The 25,210-nt window shown below is 39.9% G+C and overlaps 1 protein-coding gene across 4 annotated transcripts in view; it reads right to left on the minus strand.

The window, feature by feature from the left end:
- Positions 1-25,210, minus strand: part of trim9 (tripartite motif containing 9) — a 100,440-nt gene that overhangs the window by 21,082 nt on the left and 54,148 nt on the right. Inside the window, exons 4-9 of one of the 4 annotated variants that reach the window (XM_043697629.1) lie at positions 17,968-18,078; positions 16,970-17,123; positions 10,001-10,158; positions 4,824-4,962; positions 4,331-4,354; positions 1,443-2,571 (exon numbers count right to left, since the gene is read on the minus strand). In XM_043697629.1, the coding sequence (XP_043553564.1) occupies positions 2,465-2,571; positions 4,331-4,354; positions 4,824-4,962; positions 10,001-10,158; positions 16,970-17,123; positions 17,968-18,078 (693 nt within the window). In that variant the 3' untranslated portion in view covers positions 1,443-2,464. Of the gene's footprint in view, positions 1-1,442; positions 2,572-4,330; positions 4,355-4,823; positions 4,963-10,000; positions 10,159-16,969; positions 17,124-17,967; positions 18,079-25,210 lie in introns of those variants that run through there. The other 3 variants (XM_043697630.1, XM_043697628.1, XM_043697626.1) reach the window with 3 other exon arrangements.

A 25,210-nucleotide genomic window follows, 5' to 3' on the forward strand; every position in this document is an offset into this window, starting at 1 on the left:
GGGCCTAGGCTATCTCTTTGATGTATTTGAGGGGTGTCCATAACACCAGATGTTGTAAATTAGTTTTTCCTTTTTTATCACGAGGAAAAAAAAAACTAAAATCCATGTGGCAGTACCCTAGAGTAGTTACACCATGTGGATATACTTTTGGAAAGCTTTGCATATGCAAAGATTATTTGACAGAATATTTATGAAAGTTGTCTTATTTCATTTCTTACTTCAAGTGTGTATGCTATTTTCAAGATGACACGAAGATACAGTCCACAAATGTCTCCACTGCCAATTAACTGACCAATGTCAACAAGCATTATTTTACATACAACTTGTGAAAACACTTTCTCGAGAGGGGCAGAAGAGAGGCTTATTGGAAGTAAGGAATTGCCAGGCAGGTGAAGACCAAAATTTGCTGGTTTGTTATCTAACATCCTGTAGTCATAGTGTATAATAATTGGGTCCTGTTGATCAGATCAATCAAAGAATCTGCAGAGGACTTAAACATAAGTTGAGGAAAATCCCCAAGTGGTGGCAAGCTCTGGGAATCATATGTATAAAGTCATCTCTTTCTCGTATGTACATCATCATCTTGAACTTGAAATCAGTAGTTGTGCATCAAATTTAAAAAAATGTAATACTCTACATACACAAGCAACTTAGATTTCTGTATGGACTCTGGAGGCAGGCCTCTCCAGAAAGCTTACTTTAATTTGAAAATTTCAACTTTTTTTGGACAATCCATTTTTACATACATAAAATATGTACACAAAAAAACATGCTCCTACAATGATTGAGCTCATCCAATGAGTAGCTAAGCCATACAGACTAAGACACTCATTTAAACTGCCACTCTGCAGTCAGCTCACAGCTAGCCAAAACCAGTCAGCCAGTCACCAGAAGCTAACAATCTGCCACGAGCCAAAATGCAGTCAGCCATCATACACCACCAGTCAACGAAAGCCATAAATCAGACAGCTTGTAGCCAGCACCAGGAATTACCCAATCATTCTAGAAGCCAGTTAGTCATCTACCAGTAGTCATTTGCTACGCTACAGCCAGCAGCTAGTTAATCCATGATCAGACTCTTACTATTTTGCCTCAGGCATGGGGAATCACTGGAATTCAAGTGCCCATGTCACTGAAGGACTGAGGAAGACTCACAACCAAAGATCTGAGTGCATTGCCAATTCTTGCATTTTATATATTGTCTTTCATAACATCAAGAAGTCCCTAAATACTTGACAGTCAATGAAGTACTTTTGAAATTCAGTCAGTTTTAATGTGGAAAAAGCAGAACCACCAAATGCTGCCACATCCATTTTAAGTTCCCATCCAATCAACACTTTAGCACAAACCAAAAGAGAAAATGCTGGAAAATCAAAGCAGCTTTGACAAAGGGTCAGTTAGACTCGAAACGTCAGCTCTTTTCTCTCCTTACAGATGCTGCCAGACCTGCTGAGATTTTCCAGCATTTTCTCTTTTGGTTCCAGATTCCAGCATCCGCAGTAATTTGCTTTTATCCAACACTTTAGCACATATGAGCAATTTATTTGGTTAGCTTTGTTGTCCTCGTAGTCTAAATGGTTATCACACTTCTGAGAGGTTAATAGCTCTCTAATACTGGCAGTACCATTGGGAATGGTCCAGTTCTGGCACTGCAGGGAGCCTGAGCTATAAGATGTCTGGCAGGCACATTGCAGTCAGTCAGTGAAGTCCTATTTATGGTTGGGGAAAAATTGTTAGTATTACGAACAGATGAGTCTCTTCACCAGTTTGCAGCACTTGCCTCCAAGGTTTTTCTATTAAGCATGGCTACCCTTGTAAGAGAGGGTCACCTCGTAAAAAGACCACAGGTATACCTGCTGGTTTCTCGCATGATAGTAGCTACATGCATACTGGGAATGGTAGAATGAGGCCCTTATGTGACCATTTATGGACCTCAATTGGCTTTTAGGCAGGAAACCAGCCTTGATACTTCTAATTCTGGATTTAATCAGGGGAGTCACCACTCCACAGTTTTGTGCCTGATTAAACATCAATTTTTTTGCTAAAGGCTCTAGAATAGGACTCAAAGCCCAGAACCTTCAGACCTCAAAGGGGGTAACAAAAATGCAAATGAAAACCAGGCTTTTCTGATTTTGCTTCAAAGCCAATCATCTCAGTTTCATTTTATCCGGCTGCGTTTGAAAACCTGTTCCTTGTTTCGGCTGCATTCAAACAGCATAAAATATGACATTTTAATCTGCTTGTTGCTTTCGCTGTGGTATAGCTTTTGGCCATAAAGTACTTAATTCCAGCACATTTGCATTTAATTCTTTTCATCACCCATTGCTGATGGTGGTATATGTGTTGAGCTTGGTTATAAATCTGTTGTCATACGTGGTGGGCTGCAGTCCTCTAGGGAAGATGCCTTGATCTGCAGAACAGGGCTAACCTCCGCAAATCCACCTTCTTCCCATCAATTAGTTGGTCAGGGTTTGCACCTCCATTGTGATTCTGCAGCACAGCTTTGTTTCTCTGAGTGGGGATCCTTTGACTTTCTTTTTATTGGAATTTTCTCCTTCTTCCCTTCCCTGTCTTGGCAAAGGTATACAAACATTTAAGAATAGTTTTGAAAGCATTTTAAGACAGTATTGTTTGTGTATGAGTTAGCATGCTACTTTAATTTAAAGGTGATGAAAAGAGCCAGTCTGCTGTTTAAATAAACATTTGGTTGGTTAACCTCAAACATTTATTTGCTCCCAAGAATACAAATGGAAAACAGATAGAGAACAGATGAAAGTCATAACTTAGACAACAGTCAAGAAAAAATTACTTTGGCAGACACTACTCCAGGATAATGGTGTTGTTAACTTGCATTTTGAATGGTATTCTTCAGTTGTTAATATTATTTAGCTATGTTGTTTAGCATGGAATTAAATGCTTAGCAAATCTGGGACTGGACTTATGAGTATTTGTTACTCAAATCTTGCTGTTGCAAGACCAATAAAGAAAGTTCAGTTTGGTGCTCACAAAAGGCTAGATGGCCCTATAACTGGCAGGACCAAAGTTGTGGTTGCAAGTTGGTTCCATAGGTAACAGTACCCATGTTAATTTTATATTGTGAAGCTTCTGTTCATATTGTTCTGAACAGATAATTTAAACATCTTTAATTTCTCTAAATTTCAACTGGCGTTTTTGCAGCATGTGCTTTATGCAAATAGGAAACAGTATTATGTTTAGGAATATATATTTCTTCATTATATTTAAAAATCTCATCTGCAAGTGCTTACATTTAATATTTTCTTCTCTGCTCCTTTGAGGACATCCTTGGTCCAAATAACAACAATCATTATATTTCAAAAGTACTTTATCACATTAAACATGGGCAAAATTTTGAACAATGTGTTAAGACAATTAATAAATGCAAGATGTGTATGCTTATGGATATTCATGAACATACTTAAAAAGAATTAGCTAGCTATTTAATTGCAAGGGCAATCTATAAAATCAAATTTTTCCTTACTTGATATCCACATGACTAGTTTCCAGTAAGGATCATAAAACTGCAATTAAGAATAGAAATCCTGACTCAATTTCCTACTTCTTACTATTTCTTAATTGGAATACATTAAGAGTAACTGCACCATCCTTACTGCTGACCTGGCTGCAGCCAACTGAGTCAGCACGGATCACAGTCAAGCTTGAAACCCTTCAGCACAGTAACACCACTGAACTATCAGGAGTATTCCCACAGAAACAACTTTCTCAATGCATTGTTAATTAAGATTATATTAACTCCATTCTCATCTTAGTTCTGATCACAAAAATGAGCAATCATTCCTGCATTTGAAAACTCGGCTAAAGATATTTTTAATCATCCTATTCAGCCACACCTCTGGAGCAGGTGGGACTTGAACCCAGGAGTGTTGGCTCAGAGGTAGGGACATTACCACTGCTCCATAAAAGCTTTAAAACTTGGCTTATATGCTAACTACATAACATTTGATACATTTATTCTTAATGAGTCACAAGATGGCTTACAACATTTCTAGCTACCTGCACAGTTTGGTCATAGAAAGCCTGCAAACAAAATGCTTAGTATAATCTAACAAGTTATTAACAAAGGAATGAAACACACAATTCAGGATCGCTATGCACTTGCAAGCTCCAAAACAGTACAATCTTGGAATTATACAATATTTTATTTTTCTACTCCACTACACGTTTGGTTAACAATATTCCTATGTCCTTTTCACATTTAATACCTGCAATTACAATTCAACAGCAGACAAACAAACAAATAAGCAGTGACCAGGCCACTGAAGCAAGACATTTAGAATAGTGACTAACTTACACTGATTGTATGGACAGGTGGTATCTGCAAAATACAACAGGGATTTCTTTAGAAAAAAGTCTTCCAACGCTTAGCAAATCAAATGCACGAGACTAATACATTTAGCTTTACAGAGAGTTTAAGAAAAGATGTTGTAATGTTAAGTGTCCGTAGCATAAAATACATAATGCAACTGGTTTCATTACACAGTTTAACTTTAAAAATATTTAACATTTGCAAATACAATCAAACCTACAGGCTAACATTCCTTAAGTACAAGGCATTAACTTTCTAAAACTTTACAAAGCTTTCTATACAATCCATGAATACCTGGGAAACTGTATATGATAATTTATCACAACCTATATTTTGCAAAGATGTGCAGTTTAATAATTTTATACATTAATATTTGACTTTATAAAACACAGCTTCCTATTTATTTTAGAGTGCATGTGTCTACGAATAAAAACATAATGTTTAAGGTATTCTTAAAGTATCTGTGATGAAGCCTCACCCTCTGAAGTCTGCAGGACAAGTGTCTTGCTGTAAGGACCCACTCCTGACTTGTTGAAAGCTTTCACTCGGGAACTGTAAGTGCTGTTGAAATGTAGCCCATCAACAGTGCACATGGTTTCTTTTCCTACATACACCTCCTGTTCATGAAAATCAGAAACAAATTAATTTTGGCCTGTGTACAAAGAAAACTTATTTACCTATTGTGTGTGTCTAGTTCTCTGCCCATTATGTACAATGAGTAGATAAAGTTAGAAATATGTTTTTGAGAAATTTCAGTAACCCAATGCATATCATTAACTATGATTTTGAATTTTGTACCTATATCTGCTATATTCTTTCTCATACTGTCAGCAGCTTTATTCCGTGTACAAATAAGTAACAGTTCTACAATACAGACATATTTAAATTCAAATGTTACATTTCAATGGATCCATTAAAGAAGAAAAACTGTCATAAGTTCAAGTACAACTTTCAATTGCCTTTGCCATCGTGATTTTAAAACCTTCCTAATACAAACGAAAGAGTAGAAATACAATATAAAGCAGTTCATATCCTAAAGATATTTGAGTGCATAAGCTCCAAATTAAAGTGAGATAACTTTTCAGATAACCTGATCTCAATACGAACATTCAGTAGACTTTTGATAAGGTCCCACATAAGAAATTAATATGTAAAATTAAAGCACATGGGTTTGGGATAATGTACTGACACAAGTAGAGAACCGGTTGACAGACAGGAAAGAGTAAGAATAAACTGGTCTTTTTCCCAATGGCAGACAGTGGCCAGTGAGGTACTGCAGTGGGCAGTGGTTAAATCCCAGCTATTCATAACATAATCATTTAGATAAGGGCAGTTAATGTAATATCTCCAAGTTTGCAGACGAGATGGAGGGGTGAGCGGTGTGCAGGATTCAGTATGATTTTGACAAATTGAGTAAGTGAGCAAATGCATGGCAGATGAAGTATGTGGATAAATGAGGTTTATCAATTTTGGTAGCAAAAACAGGAAGATAGATTATTATGTGTATGGCTGTAGATTGGGAAAGATGGCAATGCACTGAAATCTGGGTGTCCTTGTATACCAGTCTCTGAAAGCAAGTGGTGAAGAAGGCAAATGGCTTTCATAGTGAGAGAATTTGAGAGGAATTAGGGAAGTATTGCTGCAATTATACAGGGCCTTGGTGAGACCAAGCCTGAAATATTGCGTGTAGTTTGGTCCCATTATCTGAGGAAAGATGTTCTAGCTATGGACAGAGTGCAACAAAGGTTTATCAAACTGATTCCTGGGATGATCAAACTGAATTATGGAGAGATACTGGATCCTCTAGACTTTAGAAGAATGATTGGGGAATGTCATACAAGCCTATAAAATTCAAACAGGACTAGACAGGGTAAATACAGGAAGGATGTCCCTGATGACCAGGGAGTCCAACACCCAGAGGTCACAGTTCAAGGGTATGGGTAGGCCATTTAGGACTGAGATAAAGAGAAATTCATTCACGCACAGAATGGTGAGCCTGTGGAATAATCTGCTACAGAAAGCGGTTGAAGCCAAAGCATTGAATGTTTTGAAGAAAGGTTTTGAATGGCCCTTTGCCATTCCTAGTTTCTATGTTTCAATGTAATTTTTATGGTAAATGTTATCTGATCAGTTTTAATTGGTAATTAATGTCTCTTTAGTTACATCTAATTTCACATTAGTTGTAGTTATGGTATGAATATAAAATTACAATATGTTGGATTTTAATTCAGAAAATACCTTGCTTAGTATAACTATAGTATGGCATACATAGAGAATCTACCCATAGTCATTCCCAACAAAAAAGAAATTCAACCATTCAGAAATCGAAATGTCTGGACTTTTGCCGAACAAATAAACAAAATCAATAACTCAACAGTAATCGACTATCTAAATGTTATAAGAAAATGATACATAAAAAATACAAATGAATAGAGAAATTATTTGCAACTGGTTGTAGAAAGCAATTACAGGTTTCAGTTCTGAGATTGAAAAGTGGTTACATGTGGAATATAAAAAAAAAATCAGTGATTGCTGTTAAGACAAGGTTGTTTAAAAAAAAGACTGTTTCTCTCTCCTCAAAGTTTGCCAGATTTTCTGAGTATTTCAGGTAATTAGTTCTTTTTTCAAAAAACACCTTGCCTCTATTGCTATTCAATACCTAATTAAGAACTGTATTGATTTGTTGGCCTTTTAGAGAAAAGCAACTAAGACCATCATCTAGTAAAGTCTGCATACAAACCAAAGACTAAAGCTTTTATGAAAAATCTTCAGTTTGTCCCTGATTCCATATTTCCCCTGTAACTTTTATTGCATGTGTTCTGCATTATAACAATTCACACAAACTCAAACAAGGACTGAGCATGGAGGTAAGATGAGAATGAAAGATAGCCCAAAGCAAGTATAGTATGCAGTACTATACTGAATACACTGAAGCTACAAATCTTTACACAACCTTTCAACTGTATTATCTTACTGATCAATTAGTATTCATTTAAAGCCTGAGAGATTGCCTTTTAACATAGTTTATTTAAATAAAATGCTGAACCAAGTCCTTTCTCAGCCATATTTTAATTTAGTAATGATTGCTGTTTGCATCACAAGAATTACTGAAGGACATATCCCTTTGAGTTTTGCATTTTTATTCAACAGGTACCTTTTCACAGAGGAGAATCATAGAATCCCTATACTGTGGAAACAGACCCTTCGGCCCAGCAAGTCCACACCGAGCCTCCGAACAGTATCCCACCCAGATCCATTCCTCTATTACTGTACATTTACACCTGACTAATGCACCTAACCTACAGAACCCTGAACACTATGGGCAGTTTAGCATAGCCAATTCACCTAACCTGCACATCTTTGGAATGTGAGATAAAACTGGCGCACCTGGAGGAAAGCCACGCAGACATGGGGAGAATGTGTAAACTCCACACAGACAGTCACCCAAGGCTGGGATCAAACCCAGGTCCCCGGCGCTGTGAGGCTGCAGTGCTAACCATTGTGCCGCCGTGGTAGTATTTACATTGCACAGAACATATATGTGTTGTGTTAATGGAAAGAGTTTGGCATATTAATTTTGGAGAAAATTGCATGCTTACTAAAAAGAAAAGCTTAAACACATTTACCTTGTTAAATTTAATTTATGCTTTGCATGCTTTTGGAGAAGGAGCATATTTAGTATGAATTCTGAAGAGATATTTAATCTTGATTAATTAATGAATGCAGCACTAGTTTGGCATTGCTGCTAATCTACAAAAATCACTGGTTATATTCTGATGTCATGAAGATATACAGCAAGGAAATAGACAGTTTAGTCCAACTTGTCCATGCCAACCAGATATCCGAAATAAATCTAGCCATATTTGTCAGCATTTGGCCCATATCTCTCTAATCTCTTTGTATACCCATCCAGATGCCTCTTAAACGTTATGATTGTACCAGCCTTCACCACTTCCTCTGGCAGCTCATTCCATTCACTCACTACCCTCAGCATGAAAAAGGTGCTTCTTAGATCCCTTTTGAATCTTTCCCCATTCATTTAAACCCATGCCTGCTAGTTTTGGACTCCCCCACCCAAGGAACAGACCTTGTCTATTTATTCTATCCATGCCCCTCATGATTGTATAAACATCTAAAAGGTCACCCCCTCAGTCTCTGACGCTCCAGGAAAAATGATCCCAGTCAATTTAGACTCTCCCCAGCCCCAGCCTGCTCAGCCTCTCCCTATAGCTCAAACCCTCCAACCTTGGCAATATCCTTGTAAATCTTTTCTGAACCCTTTCAAGTTTCACAACATCTTTCCTATAGAAGAGCCACTAGAATTGTATGCAGTATTTTAAAAGTGGTATCACCAATGATCTGTACAGCTGCAATATGACATCCCAACTCTTGTACTCAGTGCACTGACCAATGAAGGCAAGCATGCTAAACATTGCCCTCACTATTCTAACCAGCTGCAACTCCACTTTCAAGGAACTATGCCCCTGCACTCCAAGGTCTCTTTGTTCAGCAACACACCCCCAGAGCCTTACCACTAAGTGTATAAGTCCTGCCCTGATTTGCCTTTCCAAAATACAGCACCTCACATTTATCTAAATTAAACCTCGTCTGCCACTTCTCAGCCCATTGGTCCATCTGATCAAGATCCCATTGTATTCTGAGATAACCTTCTTTGCTGTCTACTACACCTCGAATTTTGGTGTTGTCTACAAACTTACTAACTATACCTCTTATGCTCACATCCAAATAATTTCTATAAATTACAAAAAGCAGTGGATCCTGCATCGAACCTTGTGTCACAGTGCTAGTTACAGGCCTCCAGTCTGAAAAGCAATCCTCCACCACCACCACCCTCTAACTTCTATATTCGAGCCAGTTCTGTATCCAAATAGCTAGTTGTTCCTTTATTCCATGGTGATCTAACTTTGCTAACCAGTCTACCATGAGGAACCTTGACAAACACCTTACTGAAGTCCATTTAGATCATATCCACTGCTCTGCCTTAATCAACCTTCTTTGTTACTTCTTCAAAAAACTCAAATCAAGTTTGTAAGACACAATTCCCCACACAAAAAACCATGTTGACTATTCCTAATCAGTCCTTGCCTTTCCAAATGCATGTTAATCCTGTCCCTCAGGATTTCCCATCAACAACTTGCCCACCATAGAGTTCTAAAGTACACCAGATCAGGTCCCAGGGATTTATCCACTTCTTTGCATTTTAAGACATCCAGCATGACCTCCACTGTAATATAGACATTTTTCAAGACGTTGCTATTTATTCTCCTATGTTCTCTATCTTCCATATCCTTCTCCACAGTAAACACTGATGCAAAATACTCATTTAGTATCTCCCCATCTCCTGCAGTTCCACACAGGTGGCCTTAAGAAAAGCCGTAAATAATTACAGTCCAAATTCTTTGCTCGGCTTTAATTCAACAGTATCATTAGCAAAAGGCCTCAACATGTAACTTTATAATGACGAGGGCAAAGTGAAAATAGTTATTCACTGGAAGTACTACCTCACACTTAAACACAACTCCTCTGCAGACAGGTGGTCAGGAAAGCACTTTGACTTCTTCTAAAGAAAAAGGATATCACAAGCTTTTTGGTTCTTAATTACTTTCATCCATTAGTACCTTTGACAATACTTACTCTAAATTGACCTCCATTTCCATCATCTAGTTCCAGTATGTAACCTTCTGCTTGAACCAACGAGAGTGGTGGCTGCTTCCATGACAACGTAACACTGTTGTTGCGAGTACAACATTCCTCCAGCTGCAGGATTGGGGCTGATGGCACTGGAGAGGGAACTAAGTATAAATGAGTATAACTGGTGCTTCTAGAAAGCTACAATGTGCTTCTCAACTTAAAATCTAAACGTAATTGAGATAAGTGCACCAAGGCCAATATCCTGTCACCAAGTCACTCTTTATTTACTTGTGCACAATACACTGGCTCTCCTAGCCAGCTTGGAGAGTGTCCCCTGAACTGAGGAGATCTAATCTCCTGGTTATATTATCAGCCAGCGCTTTCCTAATCAATAACTCCAATCAAACAACCTCGTTTCAATCTGGTTTCAATCACTATATCTCTTGCTCACCCCCCAGCCCCAAAGTCCAGGGATGTAGGCCTGGTCTTTGGCTTGTAGCTTTTTGCCCCAAGTCTGGTTCCTCTGATTCAGACTCTGGCACGGGCAGCATGTAACAGACCATAGCCTGGCTCTGGCGTTCAGAGCGTCTCAGGAGAATTTCCTTCTCTTCTTCCGGCGGTAATGGTATCGAGGCCGCATCCATCTCAGACTCTGAGGTTTGCTTGTCACTAAACAGAGAGGGAGAATCCAGGGTTTCTGGCAAGTCTTCTGGCTGTTCTGAGGGGCCAGGTATGTTTTGCTCCTGCCCTGTTTGCGAGGTAATAGTTTTCAGGTGACCCACGTTTGTTCAGAAGTGTATCACCTACCCGAACTTTGTAAATGACAGGTGTCACAAAGCTAGTACCTTTTTCTTCTAAAAGTTGTTCCTTGGCTCAAGGAGACTCTGTCCTTGATTTCTTTCAGAGGGGTAATAAACCGGGCCAGGCTCCGATCAGTCTGGTTTGGTACAGAGATGGAAAGGATCTTTAGAGGCCTTTTGTTTATATGTAAACAGATGAGACTTCAGGCCAAAGTGGTCATATTTTAGAAGTGACCTGTATAATGAAAGAGGAGTGGTCAGCTCTCTAGCTAGCTGAGCAGTTTTAGTTCAGTCTTGAACTGGTTGGATGTTCAACAGGGAGCTGTGTGGAATCACTCTCTCTCTTTTCTGCCCTTCAACTTCAACCTGTCAGCATGTGTTGTATTTATACTGGATTTTAAAGGGAGTTTGTTTATTGGGACTGTTGTGTATATTCACAACAGCATAATTAAGTCTAGTTGGATAGATTGAGTTCTGTAGGGGTTTTTTATTCTGTTCTTTGTGTTTCATTGTGTAATTTTGTGAATAAATGTTTGTCTGTTTTAAAATCTATTAGTCAACCTAGCTAACTTAATCCGGGTAATTTTCACTGTACACTTACTGAAACAAATTGCAAAGTTATGGTCTGAGCTGCCTGCTCAAGAATGTTTTGAGTGGTCTGGCTTAGTCCATAACACAGGACCTGACCTTGCATCAACCTTCACTCGTACCTATGCAGGGCCATTTCCATAGTTCCAGCACAAAACTTTGTCCCCTGAATTAAATTGTCTCTCTTGCTTAGAGTCAGCATGTGGCTGGCATTGGTGTTCCTGCTGCTATTTCACATCCCCCTTCCAAAAATATCAGGTATAACCTGGTGCGGAGTCTTTTCCCAATCAGCAACTCTTTGGGAGCTATCTCTGCTCCTGTGTGTAGGGTAATCCTATAATCAAACAGTAACTGGGATAGTTTGGTATCAATTGACATTGTAGGCTGCTTCATTAAGCCTGCTTTCAACATTTGGACCGCTCTTTCTGCTAGACATTGGAAGAGGTGTGGTATGGAGTTGTCCTTATGTGCTGAATGCCATTGGACTTTAGGAAGTTTTCAAATTCCCAGCTGGTAAAGGACATCCCATTATCCATGGCTAATACTTCAGTGGCTCAGTGTATTTTGAACGATGCTCACAGCTTCACAATCGTCATGTGAGTTTGCCAAATGAACTTTATGCACGTCCAACCACTTTGAATGGGTGTCCACAATGACCAGAAACATTGAGCCTGAGAAAGGACCAGCATAGTCAACATGCAAATGAGTCCAGGGTTTTGCCAGTCATTCCCACAAATTTGGGGGTTTTGCTGGGTGGCAGTTTTTGTCTATGTTGGCACTCTGGGCACTGCCCCACCAACGCAGCTAAGTCATCATCCAACTCTGGCCACCAGACATAGCCTATTACTAGCATCTTCATCTTGAAAATTCCTGGATGACCCTGGTGGAGTTCAGCCAGTATCTGACCTTTATTCAGGCCAATCACTCATTTTTACCCCACAGTAATATGTCATCCTCTATGAAGATCTGGTCTCACCGGATCCAGAATGTTCCAATCTGTTTCTCTGCTGTTTCCCAGATTACCACCAGCTACTTTTAGTTTCGCTGGGACCGGATCTTTTTGTGTCCACGGTCAGGTATTGTCAGTGGTGACTGGAAGGGTGTCCAGGAAGTTCAAAACCAAAACGGGGAGGCAACACTAGTTGAGTAACTGCCGACAGGGTGCGGCTCAAGGCATCTGCATTTGCCACTTGGCTTCCTGGATGGTGTTCTAATTTGTATGCGCTGAGAAAAAAAAGGGCACAACACTGATTTCTACCAGAAGCTATGGACGGCATCAGTAGCCTTAGCAAAGATAAGTGATCTGTTACTAATGACAAATTCCTGTCCATTAAGGCACTGGTGAAATGTCCTCACACCAAAGATGATCACCAAACCTTCGTTCTCTATCTAGGCATGTTTGCATTGGCATTAGACAAAGTCCAGGAAGCATACACTGTTGTGTGTTCCTTTCTACTGGTTCACCAGTGAGCTAACATTATCTCAATTCTGAGCTGGGAGGCATTGCATGTCAGCACTACCCATCTCTTTGGATTGTAGTTGGCCAATACCTTAGATGACAATAGCTTCTTTTTCAATTCCCTAAAGGCTGTTTCTTGGCTATGCAACCATTTCCAAGACTGACACTTTTTCAATAGCAGGTGTATGGGTGCCAAGATGGAGGCCCAGGCCATGCATGAATTTTCTGTAATAATTCACTAACCCAAGGAAAGACCTAAGCTCTGGTACAGACATGTACCGGGGCTCTTTCCATCACACTGTCTTTCTCTTCCAATGGGTGTAACCTGGTTTTGTTGACTCTGTAACCCAGGTAGGTCACTGTGTGTTTGTCTGAAACACGTATTTTTTCCTTCTAAGGCTTATACCTGCTGGAGAAATATTTAAGTACTATGTCCAAGTTCTCCAAGTACATGTTATTGGTCTTCCCTGTCATTAATACGTCATCAAGATAGATGGCAACCTGAGGTAGCCCCTGTAAAATGCTCTCCATGGTCTGCTGGAAAAGGGCACAGGCTGATGATACCAGGTCTTGCATATGGATATAAACCCTTATGGGTATTAATTGTAGCATACTTCTGGGACTTGTCATCCAGTCACAATTGCAGGGAGGCGTGTCTCATGTCCTGCTTCGTAAAGGATAAACTTCCTGGCAACTTTGTGCATCATGCGAGGGATCGGGTACTTATCCGGCTGCAAGTAGTTTACCATTTGCCTGAAGTCCCCACAAAGACGAACTGAGCCATTAGCTTCACAATTGGTTCAACCAGTGCTGCCCATTCTGTAAACTGGACTGGTTTGATGATTCCTGCACTCTCCAGACTCCTGATTTCTGCCTCTACTTTTGCCCACAAGGCAAATGGCAATGGACAGCCTTGCAAAATCGTGGAATTGCCTACTGGTCGACATAAAGTGGCTTTGGTTCTTTTGATAGTCAAAAGTTCTTCCTGAAATACTCCTGGGTATTTCACAAGGACTTCACTGAGGCAGCCATTTTCTAATCAAAAAATGTTGAGACAATCAGATGAATCTTTCTCAATCAATTCTGCCCCAACAGGCTTGGGCTCGAGCCTTTGCTACTACCAGTGGTAACTGCACCAATTGCTTCTCATGGGAGACTGGAACCAAAATCGCACCTTTAATCTGCGATGAGTCCCCAGTGTATGCTCACAGTCTAGCTGACGTCTTGTGCAAACTTAAGGGTTGGAATCCCGAGCGAATCTTGTTAAAGACTAATTTCGCAACCACATACAGTTGCGCTAGCATCGACCTCCTTAAGAACAGGGTGACCATTTAAATAAACATTCATTTTAATTGGCTCCGAGCCACATGAAGCGGGACATTCCATGGTTCGCATTCTCCTGGGTACTGGCTTACAAATTTTCTTTCTCAAGTCAGGTTTTGTAGGACTCCTTTGGTGTCTCTAGTCCACATTTGGGCTTGCCGGCCCAAATTCTGAAGAATTTGTTAGCCACTTGGCTGAGGCTCAGCTTTGTTGTGGGGTTCTGCTTTGAGCTGGCCAAAGGTCCCTCTACCAGGATATGCCCTATGTGAGGCTCTGCGATTGTCTACACTGAAATGGTGTTTCCCAAGTTCAGAAGGAGAGGTGAGGGAGTCCACTTCCATTGGGACGCCCTATAGCTCCCATGCTCCACTGCCACAGTTTTTTAATGACAACACTAGTAGTGCCAGTTTGAAGTCCAGGTGGGCTTCAGCCAGTAAGCTTTACACATGGTTACATCAATAATCCCACATACCAAATGGTCTCTCAGCATCTCATTCAGTGTTAACCCAAAATCATGTCTCTGCCGGTTGTCTCAACCTCGTCAAAAATCCCAAAACGGATTCCCCGAGTTCTGTAACAGCTGAATGAAGTCTCAGAATTAGAGGAGGTTTGAGGTCGTAATATTCTTTAAATAACTCAATCAATTCTTGGAAGGTTTTAGTGTCCAGTGCCTCTGGGAAAGTTAAGCCCCTGAAAAGTGGAGAATGCCGCGGGTCTGCAAGCAGCCAAAAGAATTACTCATTACTTCTCATCTGCCCCAATGCTATTTGCACAGAAAATGTATTGCATTCTTTCCACATACTGGGCCCAGTCTTTGGCAGCAGGATTAAATGAACCTAGCTTCCTAAATAAAGGCATGATGCCAGAAATGTTTACCCCAACTCCAAGATGACTGTAGCAAGCAAATGTTCTTCAGGCACATCTTATTTTCTTTCGTCACTACTGAAATGACTGCACCGAGGCTGGTATACTGTCATCACATTACCCTTTATTCACTTGTACATAATACACTGGCTGTGGCCAGCCAGCTTGAAGTCAGTCAGTTGAACTGAGGAGACCTCAACTCCTAGTTATATTGGTCAGCCAGGGTTTTCCTGATTAACAACCCCAATCAACGACCTCGTAGTCAGTAAGGTCAACCTGGTTCCAATCACTACAGTAATTTAGTGTTCACTTCCATATATACAATCAATTATGCGGAGCTGGTAGGTAGAATTGTCACATTTTGTGAAATTGTCCTTTGTTACTGAACCTACATAAGAGCTATGCAAAAAAGTCAAATACTTCTTCCTCCTTTCCCTTGGAAACACAGCTCATTCCTCAAGCACATTGGTGTAAATAAAAGTACATCAAAACTGACCCAAGAGAGGTGCTTGTGGCACTATTCCCTCATATGTTGATCTCATGTATCTCAGACCTCAGCTAGACTGTGAGAATACACTGGGGACTCATTGCAGATTAAAGGTGCGACTTTGGTTCCAGTCTCCCATGAGAAGCAGTTGGTGCAGTTACCACTGCTGGTAGCAAAGGCTCGAGCCCAAGCCTGTTGGGGCAGAATTGATTGAGAAAGATTCATCTGATTGTCTCAACATTTTTTGATTAGAAAGTGGCTGCCTCAGTGAAGTCCTTGTGAAATACCCAGGAGTATTTCAGGAAGAGCTTGTGACTATCAAAAGGACCAAAGCCAGTTTATGTTGACCAGGAGGCAATTCCACGATTTTGCAAGGCTGCCTAGTGCCAGCTTCAAATATAACATTTACAGGATTGGCTGAGAGAAGCTACCAGGAAGAATCAGGGAACACTGTCTTCCTGATGACTGATCCTAATAAAATCAATGAAAATTACACTGGGTTACTGTAGATGCAATGTAGGAAGCTTAATTTTGACAACTGAATTTCTTACTCATACTCACATTCTGTACTACGATGTATTACTTCAAAATAGCAACTACATTTCCACATGCTAATGCAGAGAGATTGCTTTTATTTTTGTCTGCAGCTACAATTCTAGATATACACCTTCACTAAAGAGGAGGAAAAGTGTCAAATTAGCTGCTGCGTTAACTTTCAGGATTAAGTATAACTTATAATAATTTTATTACCCATCCAGCAAAAATTAAACCAAAGGAAACACCTTATTTCATTACAGCTATTGACTATTCAAATATATTGGAACTTTTATGACTTTGTAACATTAGAACATTTTTCATCAAGTTTTAATGCTATTACAAAAGTAAAGATCATTGAATATATTTAAGGTTGCGATAGATTTTTTGATATCTCAGAAAGTTAAAGCATGTCAGGAGTGGACTGGAAGTTGGAACTAAAACCCAAGGTCACCACAATAATAGTAAATGGGGGAGAAAGGTTGCTAGGCCATGTGGCCTACTCTTGCTGTTATTTCTTGTATTCTTGTACAGATTGTACAGATAAAACTAGAAAGACAATTGTGAACTCTTAGCAAACTGTAAATAGTAATCTGCAAAAACTGCTTTACAGTCTATTTATTACCCTGAAGCAAGAGATCCCAAGTTTAGGAGGGCTTGTAAATTAATTACGGCAGCTTTCAAAGGCTGAGAAGTCATGCCAAAACATAGATAAGACTGTTTACGTTCTCCAGAGAAAACAAAAATTGAAAATGTCATTCAATGGGCCTAGCAATTAACAAGCTCCTTAAGGAGCTTCAGGCACCAAAAATTCCCTGTATTCCGCCACACAATCTCTGGTATCATAATTTTTTAAAACCTGCCCATTCCTCATTCTTTGAAAGTTCTGGGTCAAATCTCTGTGGACCAATCCCTACCTTTCATTTGTACAAAGTCCAACTGAAGAATAGTTTGTAGCAATGATGCATTATCCAGCGTTAAATCAAAATCAGTATTCATGCGAGGTTGAAGTATTCCTTTACCCCATTGTTCATCAGTAAAATGCACACGCCTTATTAAAGCATCCGATATCTGAAAACAAGAATTTAGATTAGATTACTTACAATGTGGAAACAGGCCCTTCGGCCCAACAAGTCCACACCAACCCGCCAAAGCGCAACCCACCCCCCTACATTTACCCCTTCACCTACCACTATGGGCAACTTAGCGTGGCCAATCCACCTAACCTGCACATTTTTGGATTGTGGGAGGAAACCGGAGCACACCCACGCAGACATTGGGAGAATGTGCAAACTCCACACAGTGAGTCGCCTGAGGCGGGAAATGAACCTGGGTCTCTGGCGCTGTGAGGCAGCAGTGCTAACCACTGTGCCACCATGCCGCCCATTTAACAAGTCAGAAATACACTAACATCTGATTAATACACATCATTAGAGACACAATAGCAGGCTTTAAAACTAATGACTGACAACCTCGGAAAGTATATGGTAATTATCATCCTCATATAGCATAATACAGTATATTTTTAAAACATTACCATAGGTTGAAGTTGCATGGAGAACTGTGCCTTTCAAGGTAACTTTTTTTAGACATGGACACCCTTTTGTTCCATCTGTGGTTACTGTCAATAATCTATTTGGGATTTGTCAGTAATATGGCTAGAATTAAATCAAAGAGACTGAATATGCACTTTGCAAGGTTTTAAAAAAAGAGGAAAACAATGGGCCCACATTTCGCTACACAAATAAATGGAATTATTTCTACATATTAGTTTGAACATAGTCAACAATCAAGTGCAATTCTCCAAGCACTTGCTTTACCTAGTTACCAGAGACCAAGCCAAGAATAAAATCAGGGGAATGCATGCAAATTGTTGAAAATCATTAAACAGTACAATTATGAGTTCCACACTGACCTGTAAAAAACCACTGGGGTCATTCTCCTTAATTACCTCCAAACAATATTCCATCAGGCCAGTAGTTTGGCGCAGTTTAACTGTGCAATGACTGATTTGATCTCTGACCACCTGAAGTAACAAATATCAACAAATCTTAGGATACAGTATCAAACATTTGCAGAATGGACAATCCAACAGGAGCGACATATCAAATGTTATAATGTGCTCAGATATGCAGCTGCAGAAATGAAAGCTTGACACACATCTCCTGAGAAACAGTTTTGACAGAAAATGTCTTAGGATTGGGATTGTAAGGATGGAGTGGTAAGTTTGCATTCATTGGTGATTTGATGTCAAATGGAGATGCATGGGTCATGCAGCATAAGGTTTAGAGCTGATTGGTTTCCAGAGGTATTATGTTTGCTGAAGGGGTGGCATGGTAGCAAAGTGGTTAGCACAGCACTAGGAACCTGGGTTCCATTCCACCCTCAGACAACTGTCTGTGTGGAGTTTGCACATTTTCTGTGTCTGTGAGAGTTTCCTCTGGATGCTCCAGTTTCCTCCCACTGTCCAAAGATGTGCAAGTTTGGTGCATTAGCCAAGCTAAATTATCCTGTAGTGCCCAGGTAAGAGTAGATCAGGTGCATTAGCCAAGGGAAATGCCAGGTGACAGGGTAGGGAGCTGAGTAGGATTCTCCTCAGAGGGTCGGTGTGGACTTGATGAGCTGAATGGCCTGCTTCCACACTGTCGGGATTCTATGAAGAATGAGAGATTCACGAGCTCTGTACATTTCTGTCCTTGAAACCTCAAAAGCCAGTTGTTCCTCTTCTGATACCATCATTGTTTGGTGAGAAGCATGATTCCTCTGTGTTACTGGCAGGTTCGTTACCTCCGACCTGTGAGATTGTGCAGCTGCCTACTATAATCCTAGAGATCCTCTAGATGTATACGCTCTTGCTCAATCACAGCAATCAGGCCAGCAGAACCACATGCTGTAGCCTTGTGTTAGCATGGGAAATATTGTGCAGCCTGTTGGCTGGATTTTAAAGCTTTATGCCTGGTGTCACAGTAGATTTTGAGTAGACAGACAGCCCAACATCCAGAATTAATCCCGAGAGGTGGGCTGGAGAATCAAATAGCTGTGGCACCTGAGAGTGACAGAGAATATATCAGAATTGAATATATTCCTGGAGGATAATGTTTGTAGATCAATTGCATGCTATTGCTGAAAAAAGTTGCTTTTCATTTTGCACATAGATCAATATGCAAGAATACCAATGTAAAGGGAAAACATGGTTATATCAAATGAGAGGAGAGAACTGACTGGCTAGCGAGTGGATTCTGATTGGTGGAGGTGTTGCTTTTGAGAATGATGACTGGCAATTAATTGCCAAGCTTTGTTTAACCTCTAAACCAGGCAGGTTGACTGGTCAAGGCATTGGCCAGTCTCCTCCAACTTATCACCATTACCTCCACTTCCATCCACCTATTGCACTCTCAGCTACCATCCCCCCAGCCCCACACCCCTCCCATTTATCTCTCCACCCATTCGGCTCACAGCCTCATTCCTGATGAAGGGCTTTTGCCGTACATCGACTCTCCTACTCCTTGGCTGCTGCCTGAGTTGCTGTGCTCTTCCAGCACCACACTCAGCTCTAATCTCCAGCATCTGCAGTCCTCACTTTTGCCTGGTCAAGGCACTGTCTTATGATACGAACCAACAAATGAGTGTCACCAATCCTGTTGGATTGAAACAGACACTGCATGCATACATTCTGTCGACAAAGAACAGGGCCATATGTATCAATATATTTAGTTTCCAGTAAACACAAGTATGTCACACCAAAATCCCAAATTAAACAGGGTGGACAAGATCCATGTTTCTTCCAGAAACTGAATAAACATGCCTTCCACGGTTTACCAGCTCCTCAAATAAAACCTTGTCCCTATATATGAATGGTACTTATATCACAATCTTCTTCAACCTAGATCATGCTCTCAACGCCCCTTTGCCTTCCCTAGTCTCCCTGACCTCCCCAACAATGTATTTCAGGCTGTTCTTTCTTACAACTGACTCTTCCAATACGGAGAGACAACTCTACTCATTCTCATCCAATGTCAAAGGCAGTCTCATGTTTTCCTTATAAGGTTTAGCCAGTTGTGAAATTGAAGGCCTGTATTTTCCGTCCTCCTCCAACTTATTTGCATGATTAATCCCAAAGATTTCTGTAAATGACTTTTCAACATATGCAGATTCATTAATTACGTTCCTGCCTGCTGAGAAAATTTGGCACTTCTACCCTAAAGTCAAGAACTTGAAACCCCACTTTCCATAAGCCTTTTTCCTGCTCCCTCAGTCAACATCAAGTTCCCCAGCACCTTAAATAATCAGTAATACAGTGAGAGATTCTATACAATGGAAACTGTAAAATCTATAATTTGTATATAATCTTAATCTCATTTATTTCAGAGTTTGGATTTAAGGTAGTGGCATGTGGTCTTTAGGCTGTGTCTGGAGATGTTTACTAATTAACTTGTAAGTACTCCTGTAGCCATGATGATTTCTTTTAAGAAACAGTCGGGGAGAAAGAGTTCCAGTGTTAATAGGGCTATCTTTTTCACTGGTAAAGCTTTTACGAGTGAACAAAGTAAATAGGTGGCAGTTCAGGCAGCATCTGAGGAGCAGTAAAATCGACGATTCGGGCAAAAGCCCTTCATCAGGAATAAAGGCAGAGAGCCTGAAGGGTGGAGAGATAAGCTAGGGGACTGTGTTCCATGTCAATGAGAAAAAGTGGGACAATGTTCCTTATCAATGAGAAAAAGTGTGGATTGTGATCCATATCAATGAGAAAAAGGTAGGATTGTGTTCCTTATCAATGAGAAATAGGTGGAATTGTTTTCCTTATCAATGAGAAAAAGGGGGGATTGTGTTCCTTATCAATAGAAAAAGGGGAGATTGTGTTCCATATCAATGAGAAAACGGTGGGACTGTGTTCCTTATCAATGAGAAAAAGCTGAGATTGTGTTCCTTATCAATGAGAACTGGGTGGAATTGTTTTCCTTATCAATGAGAAAAAGAGGGGATTGTGTTCCTTATCAAGAGAAAAAGGTGGGAATGTGTTCCGTATCAATGTGAAAAAGGTGGGACTGTGTTCGTTATCAATGAGAAAAAGGTGGGACTGTGTTCCGTATCAATGAGAAAAAGGGAGGTTGTGTTTCGTATCAATGAGCAAAAGGATGTTGATTGTGTTCGTTATCAATGAGAAAAAGGTGAGACAGTGGACCTTATCAATGAGAAAAAGGTGGGAATGTGTTCCTTATCAATGAGATAAAGGTGGGATTTTGTTCCGTATCAATGAGAAAAAGATGACATTGTGTTCTTTATCAAAGTGAAAAAGGTGAGACTGTGTTCTTGATCAATAAGAAAAAGTGTGGTTTGTATTCCTTATCAATGAGCAAAAGATGGGACTGTGTTCCATGTCAATGAGAAAAAGTGGGACAATGTTCCTTATCAATGAGAAAAAGTGTGGATTGTGATCCATATCAATGAGAAAAAGGTAGGATTGTGTTCCTTATCAATGAGAAAAAGGGGGGATTATGTTCCTTATCAAAAGAAAAAGTTGGGATTTTGTTCGGTTTCAATGAGAAAAAGGGTGGATTGAGTTACTTATCAATGAGAAAAAGTGTGGGATGTCTTCTGTATCAATGAGAAAAAGGTGGGATTGTGTTCCGCATCAATGAGAAAATGGTGGGATTGTGTACCTTATCAATGAGAAAAAGGTGAGATTGTGTTCCAGATCAATGAGCAAAATTTGCAACTGTGTTCTGTATCAATGAGAAAAAGGTGGGGCTGTGTTCCTTATCAATGAGAAAAAGGTGGGACTGTCTTCCATATCATTGAGACAAAGGGTGGATTGTGTTCCTTATCAATGAGAAAAAAGTGGTACTGTGTTCCGTATCAATGAGAAAAAGTGTGGATTGTGATCCGTATCAAAGAGGAAAAGGGTGGGATTGTGTTCCTTAACAATGAGAAAAAGGGGGGTTTGTGTTCCTTATCAAAAGAAAAATTTGGGATTTTGTTCAGTATCAATGAGAAAAAGGGTGGATTCAGTTAATTATCAATGAGAAAAAGTGTGGGATGTGTTCCGTATCATTGAGAAAAAGGTGAGATTGTGTTCTGCATCAATGAGAACATGGTGGGATGGTGTTCAGTATCAATGAGAAAAGGTGGGACTGTGGTCCGTATCAATGAGAAAAAGGGTGAGATTGTGTTCTTTATCAATGTGAAAACGGTGGGACTGTGCTCCTCATCAATGAGATAAAGGTGGGATTGTGTTCCTTATCAATGAGCTAAATGTGGGATTTTGTTCTGCATGAATGAGACAAAGGTCGGACTGTGTTCCTTATCAATGAGAAAAAGGGGACTTTGTGGTCCTTATCAATAAGAAAAAGGGTGGATTGTGTTCCGTATCAATGAGAAAAGGGTGAGATTGTGTTCTTAATCAATGAGAAAAAGGTGGGACTGTGTTCTTTATCAATGAGAAAACGGGAGGATTGTGTTCCGTATCAATGAGAAAAAGGTGGGATTGTGTTCTGTATCAATGAGAAAAATGGTGGATTGTGTTCCTTATCAATGATAAAAAGATGGGATTGTGTTCCGTGTCAGTGAGCAAAAGGTGGGATTGTGTTCCGTATCAATGAGAAAAAAGTGAGATTGTGTTCCATATGAATGAGACAAAGTTGAGACTGTGTTCTGTATAAATGAGAAAAGGGGGGAATTGTGTTCCTTATCAATAAGGAAAAGGGTGCATTGTGTTCCGTATCAATGAGAAAAAGGTGAAATTGTGTTCCTTATCAGTGAGAAAAAGGTGGGACAGTGTTCCATATCAATGAGTAAAAGGTGGGATTGTGTTCCGTGTCAGTGAGCAAAAGGTGGGATTGTGTTCATTATCAATGAGAAAATGGTGAGATTGTGTTCCAGATCAATGAGCAAAATTTGCAACTGTGTTCTGTACCAATGAGAAAAAGTTGGGGCTGTGTTACTTATCAATGAGAAAAAGGTGGGACTGTGCTCCATATCAATGAGACAAAGGGTGGATTGTGTTCCTTATCAATGAGAAAAAGGTGTAATTGTGTTCCGTATCGATGAGAAAAAGGTACGATTGTGTTCCTTATCAATGAGAAAAAGGTGTGATTAAGTTCCTTATCAATGAGAAAAAGGTGTGATTGCGTTCCTTATCAATGAGAGACAGGGTGGTTTGTGTTCCTTATCAATGAGAAAAGGTTGAGATTGTGTTCCTTATCAATTAGAAATTGGGGGAATTGTTTTCCTTATCAATGAGAAAATGGGGTGATTGTGTTCATTATCAAGAGAAAATGGTGGGAATGTGTTCCGTATCAATGAGACAAAGGATGGGATTGTGTTCCTTATCAATGAGAAAAAGGTGGGACTGTGCTCCTCATCAATGAGAAAAGGGTGGGAATGTGTTCCTTATCAATGAGAAGAAGGTGGGAATGAGTTCCTTATCATTGTGAAAAAGGTGGAATTGTGTTCTGTATCAATGATAAAAGGGGGGCTTGTGTTCCATATCAATGAGAAAAAGGTGGGATTGTGTTCTTTATCAATGAGAAAAAGGTGGGACTGTGTTCCTTATCAATGAGAAAAAGGGTGTATTGTGTTCCTTATCAATGAGAAAAAGGTGGGTCTGTTTTCCTTATCCATGAGAAAAAGTGTGGTTTGTGATCCTTATCAATGAGCAAAAGGTGGGACTGTGTTCCGTGTCAACGAGAAAAAGTGGGACAATGTTCCTTATCAATGAGAAAAAGTGTGGATTGTGATCGGTATCAATGAGAAAAGGGAGAATTGTGTTCCTTATCAATGAGAAAAAGGGGGGATTATGTTCCTTATCAAAAGAAAAAGTTGGGATTTTGTTCGGTATCAATGAGAAAAAGGGTGGATTGAGTTACTTATCAATGAGAAATAGTGTGGGATGTGTTCCGTATCAATGAGAAAAAGGTGGGATTGTGTTCCGCATCAATGAGAAAACTGTGGGATTGTGTTCCGTATCAATGAGGAAAAGGTGGGACTGTGTTCGTTATCAATGAGAAAAAGGTGAGACTGTGTTCTGTATCAATGAGAAAAAGGGGTGATTGTGTTCCTTATCAATGAGAAAAAGGGTAAATTTTGTTCTGTATCAATGAGATAAAGGTGGGATTGTGTTCCGTATCAATGAGAAAACATGGGAATGTGTTCCTTATCAATGAGAAAAATGGTGGGATTGTGTTCCTTATCAATGAGAAAAAGGGAGAATTATGTTCCTTATCAATGAGGAAAAAGATGGATTGAATTACTTATCAATGCGAAAAAGTGTGGGGTGTGTTCCTGATCAATGAGAAAAGGGTTGGATTGTGTTCCTTCTCAATGAGAAAACGGTGGAATTGTGTTCCTCATCAATGAGAAAAAGGGGGGATTGTGTTTTGTATCAATGAGACAAAGGATGGGATTGTGTTCCTTATCTATGAGAAAAAGGTGGGACTGTGCTCCTCATCAAAGAGAAAAAGGTAGGATTGTGTTCCTTATCAATGAGATAAAGGTGGAATTTTGTTCCGTATGAATGAGACAAAGGTGGGACTGTGTTCCATATCAATCAGAAAAAGTAGATATTGTGTTCCTTATCAATGAGAAAAAGGTGAGATTGTGTTGTTTATCAATGAGAAAAGGTGGAATTGAGTTCATTTTCAATGAGAAAACGGTGGGACTGTATTCAGTATCAATGAGAAAAAGGTGGGATTGTGTTCCGTATCAATGAGAAAATGGTGGAATTGTTTTCCTTATCAATGAGAAAAGGTTGGGATTGTGTTCCTTATCAGGAGATAAAGGTGTGATCGTGTTCCATATCAATGAGAATAAGGGTGGCATGTGTTCATTATCAATGAGGAAAAGGTGGGATTGTGTTCTGTATCAATGAGAAAACAGTGGAATTGTGTTCTGTATCAATGAGAAAAGGCCGGATTGTGTTCCATATTAACGAGGAAAAGGTGGGAATGTGTTCCTTATCAGTGAGGAAAAGGTGGGACTGTGTTCCGTATCAATGAGAAAAAGGCCGGATTGTGTTCCGTATCAATAAGTAAAAGGTGGGATTGTGTTCCTTATCAAAGAGAAGAAGGTGGGAATGTGTTCCTTATCAATGAGAAAAATGTGGGATTGTGTTCCGTTACAATGTGAAAAAGGTTGGATTGTGTTCCTTATCAATGAGAAAA

The sequence above is a fragment of the Chiloscyllium plagiosum genome, chromosome 10 (assembly GCF_004010195.1).
Source record: "Chiloscyllium plagiosum isolate BGI_BamShark_2017 chromosome 10, ASM401019v2, whole genome shotgun sequence".
Lineage (NCBI taxonomy): Eukaryota > Metazoa > Chordata > Chondrichthyes > Orectolobiformes > Hemiscylliidae > Chiloscyllium > Chiloscyllium plagiosum.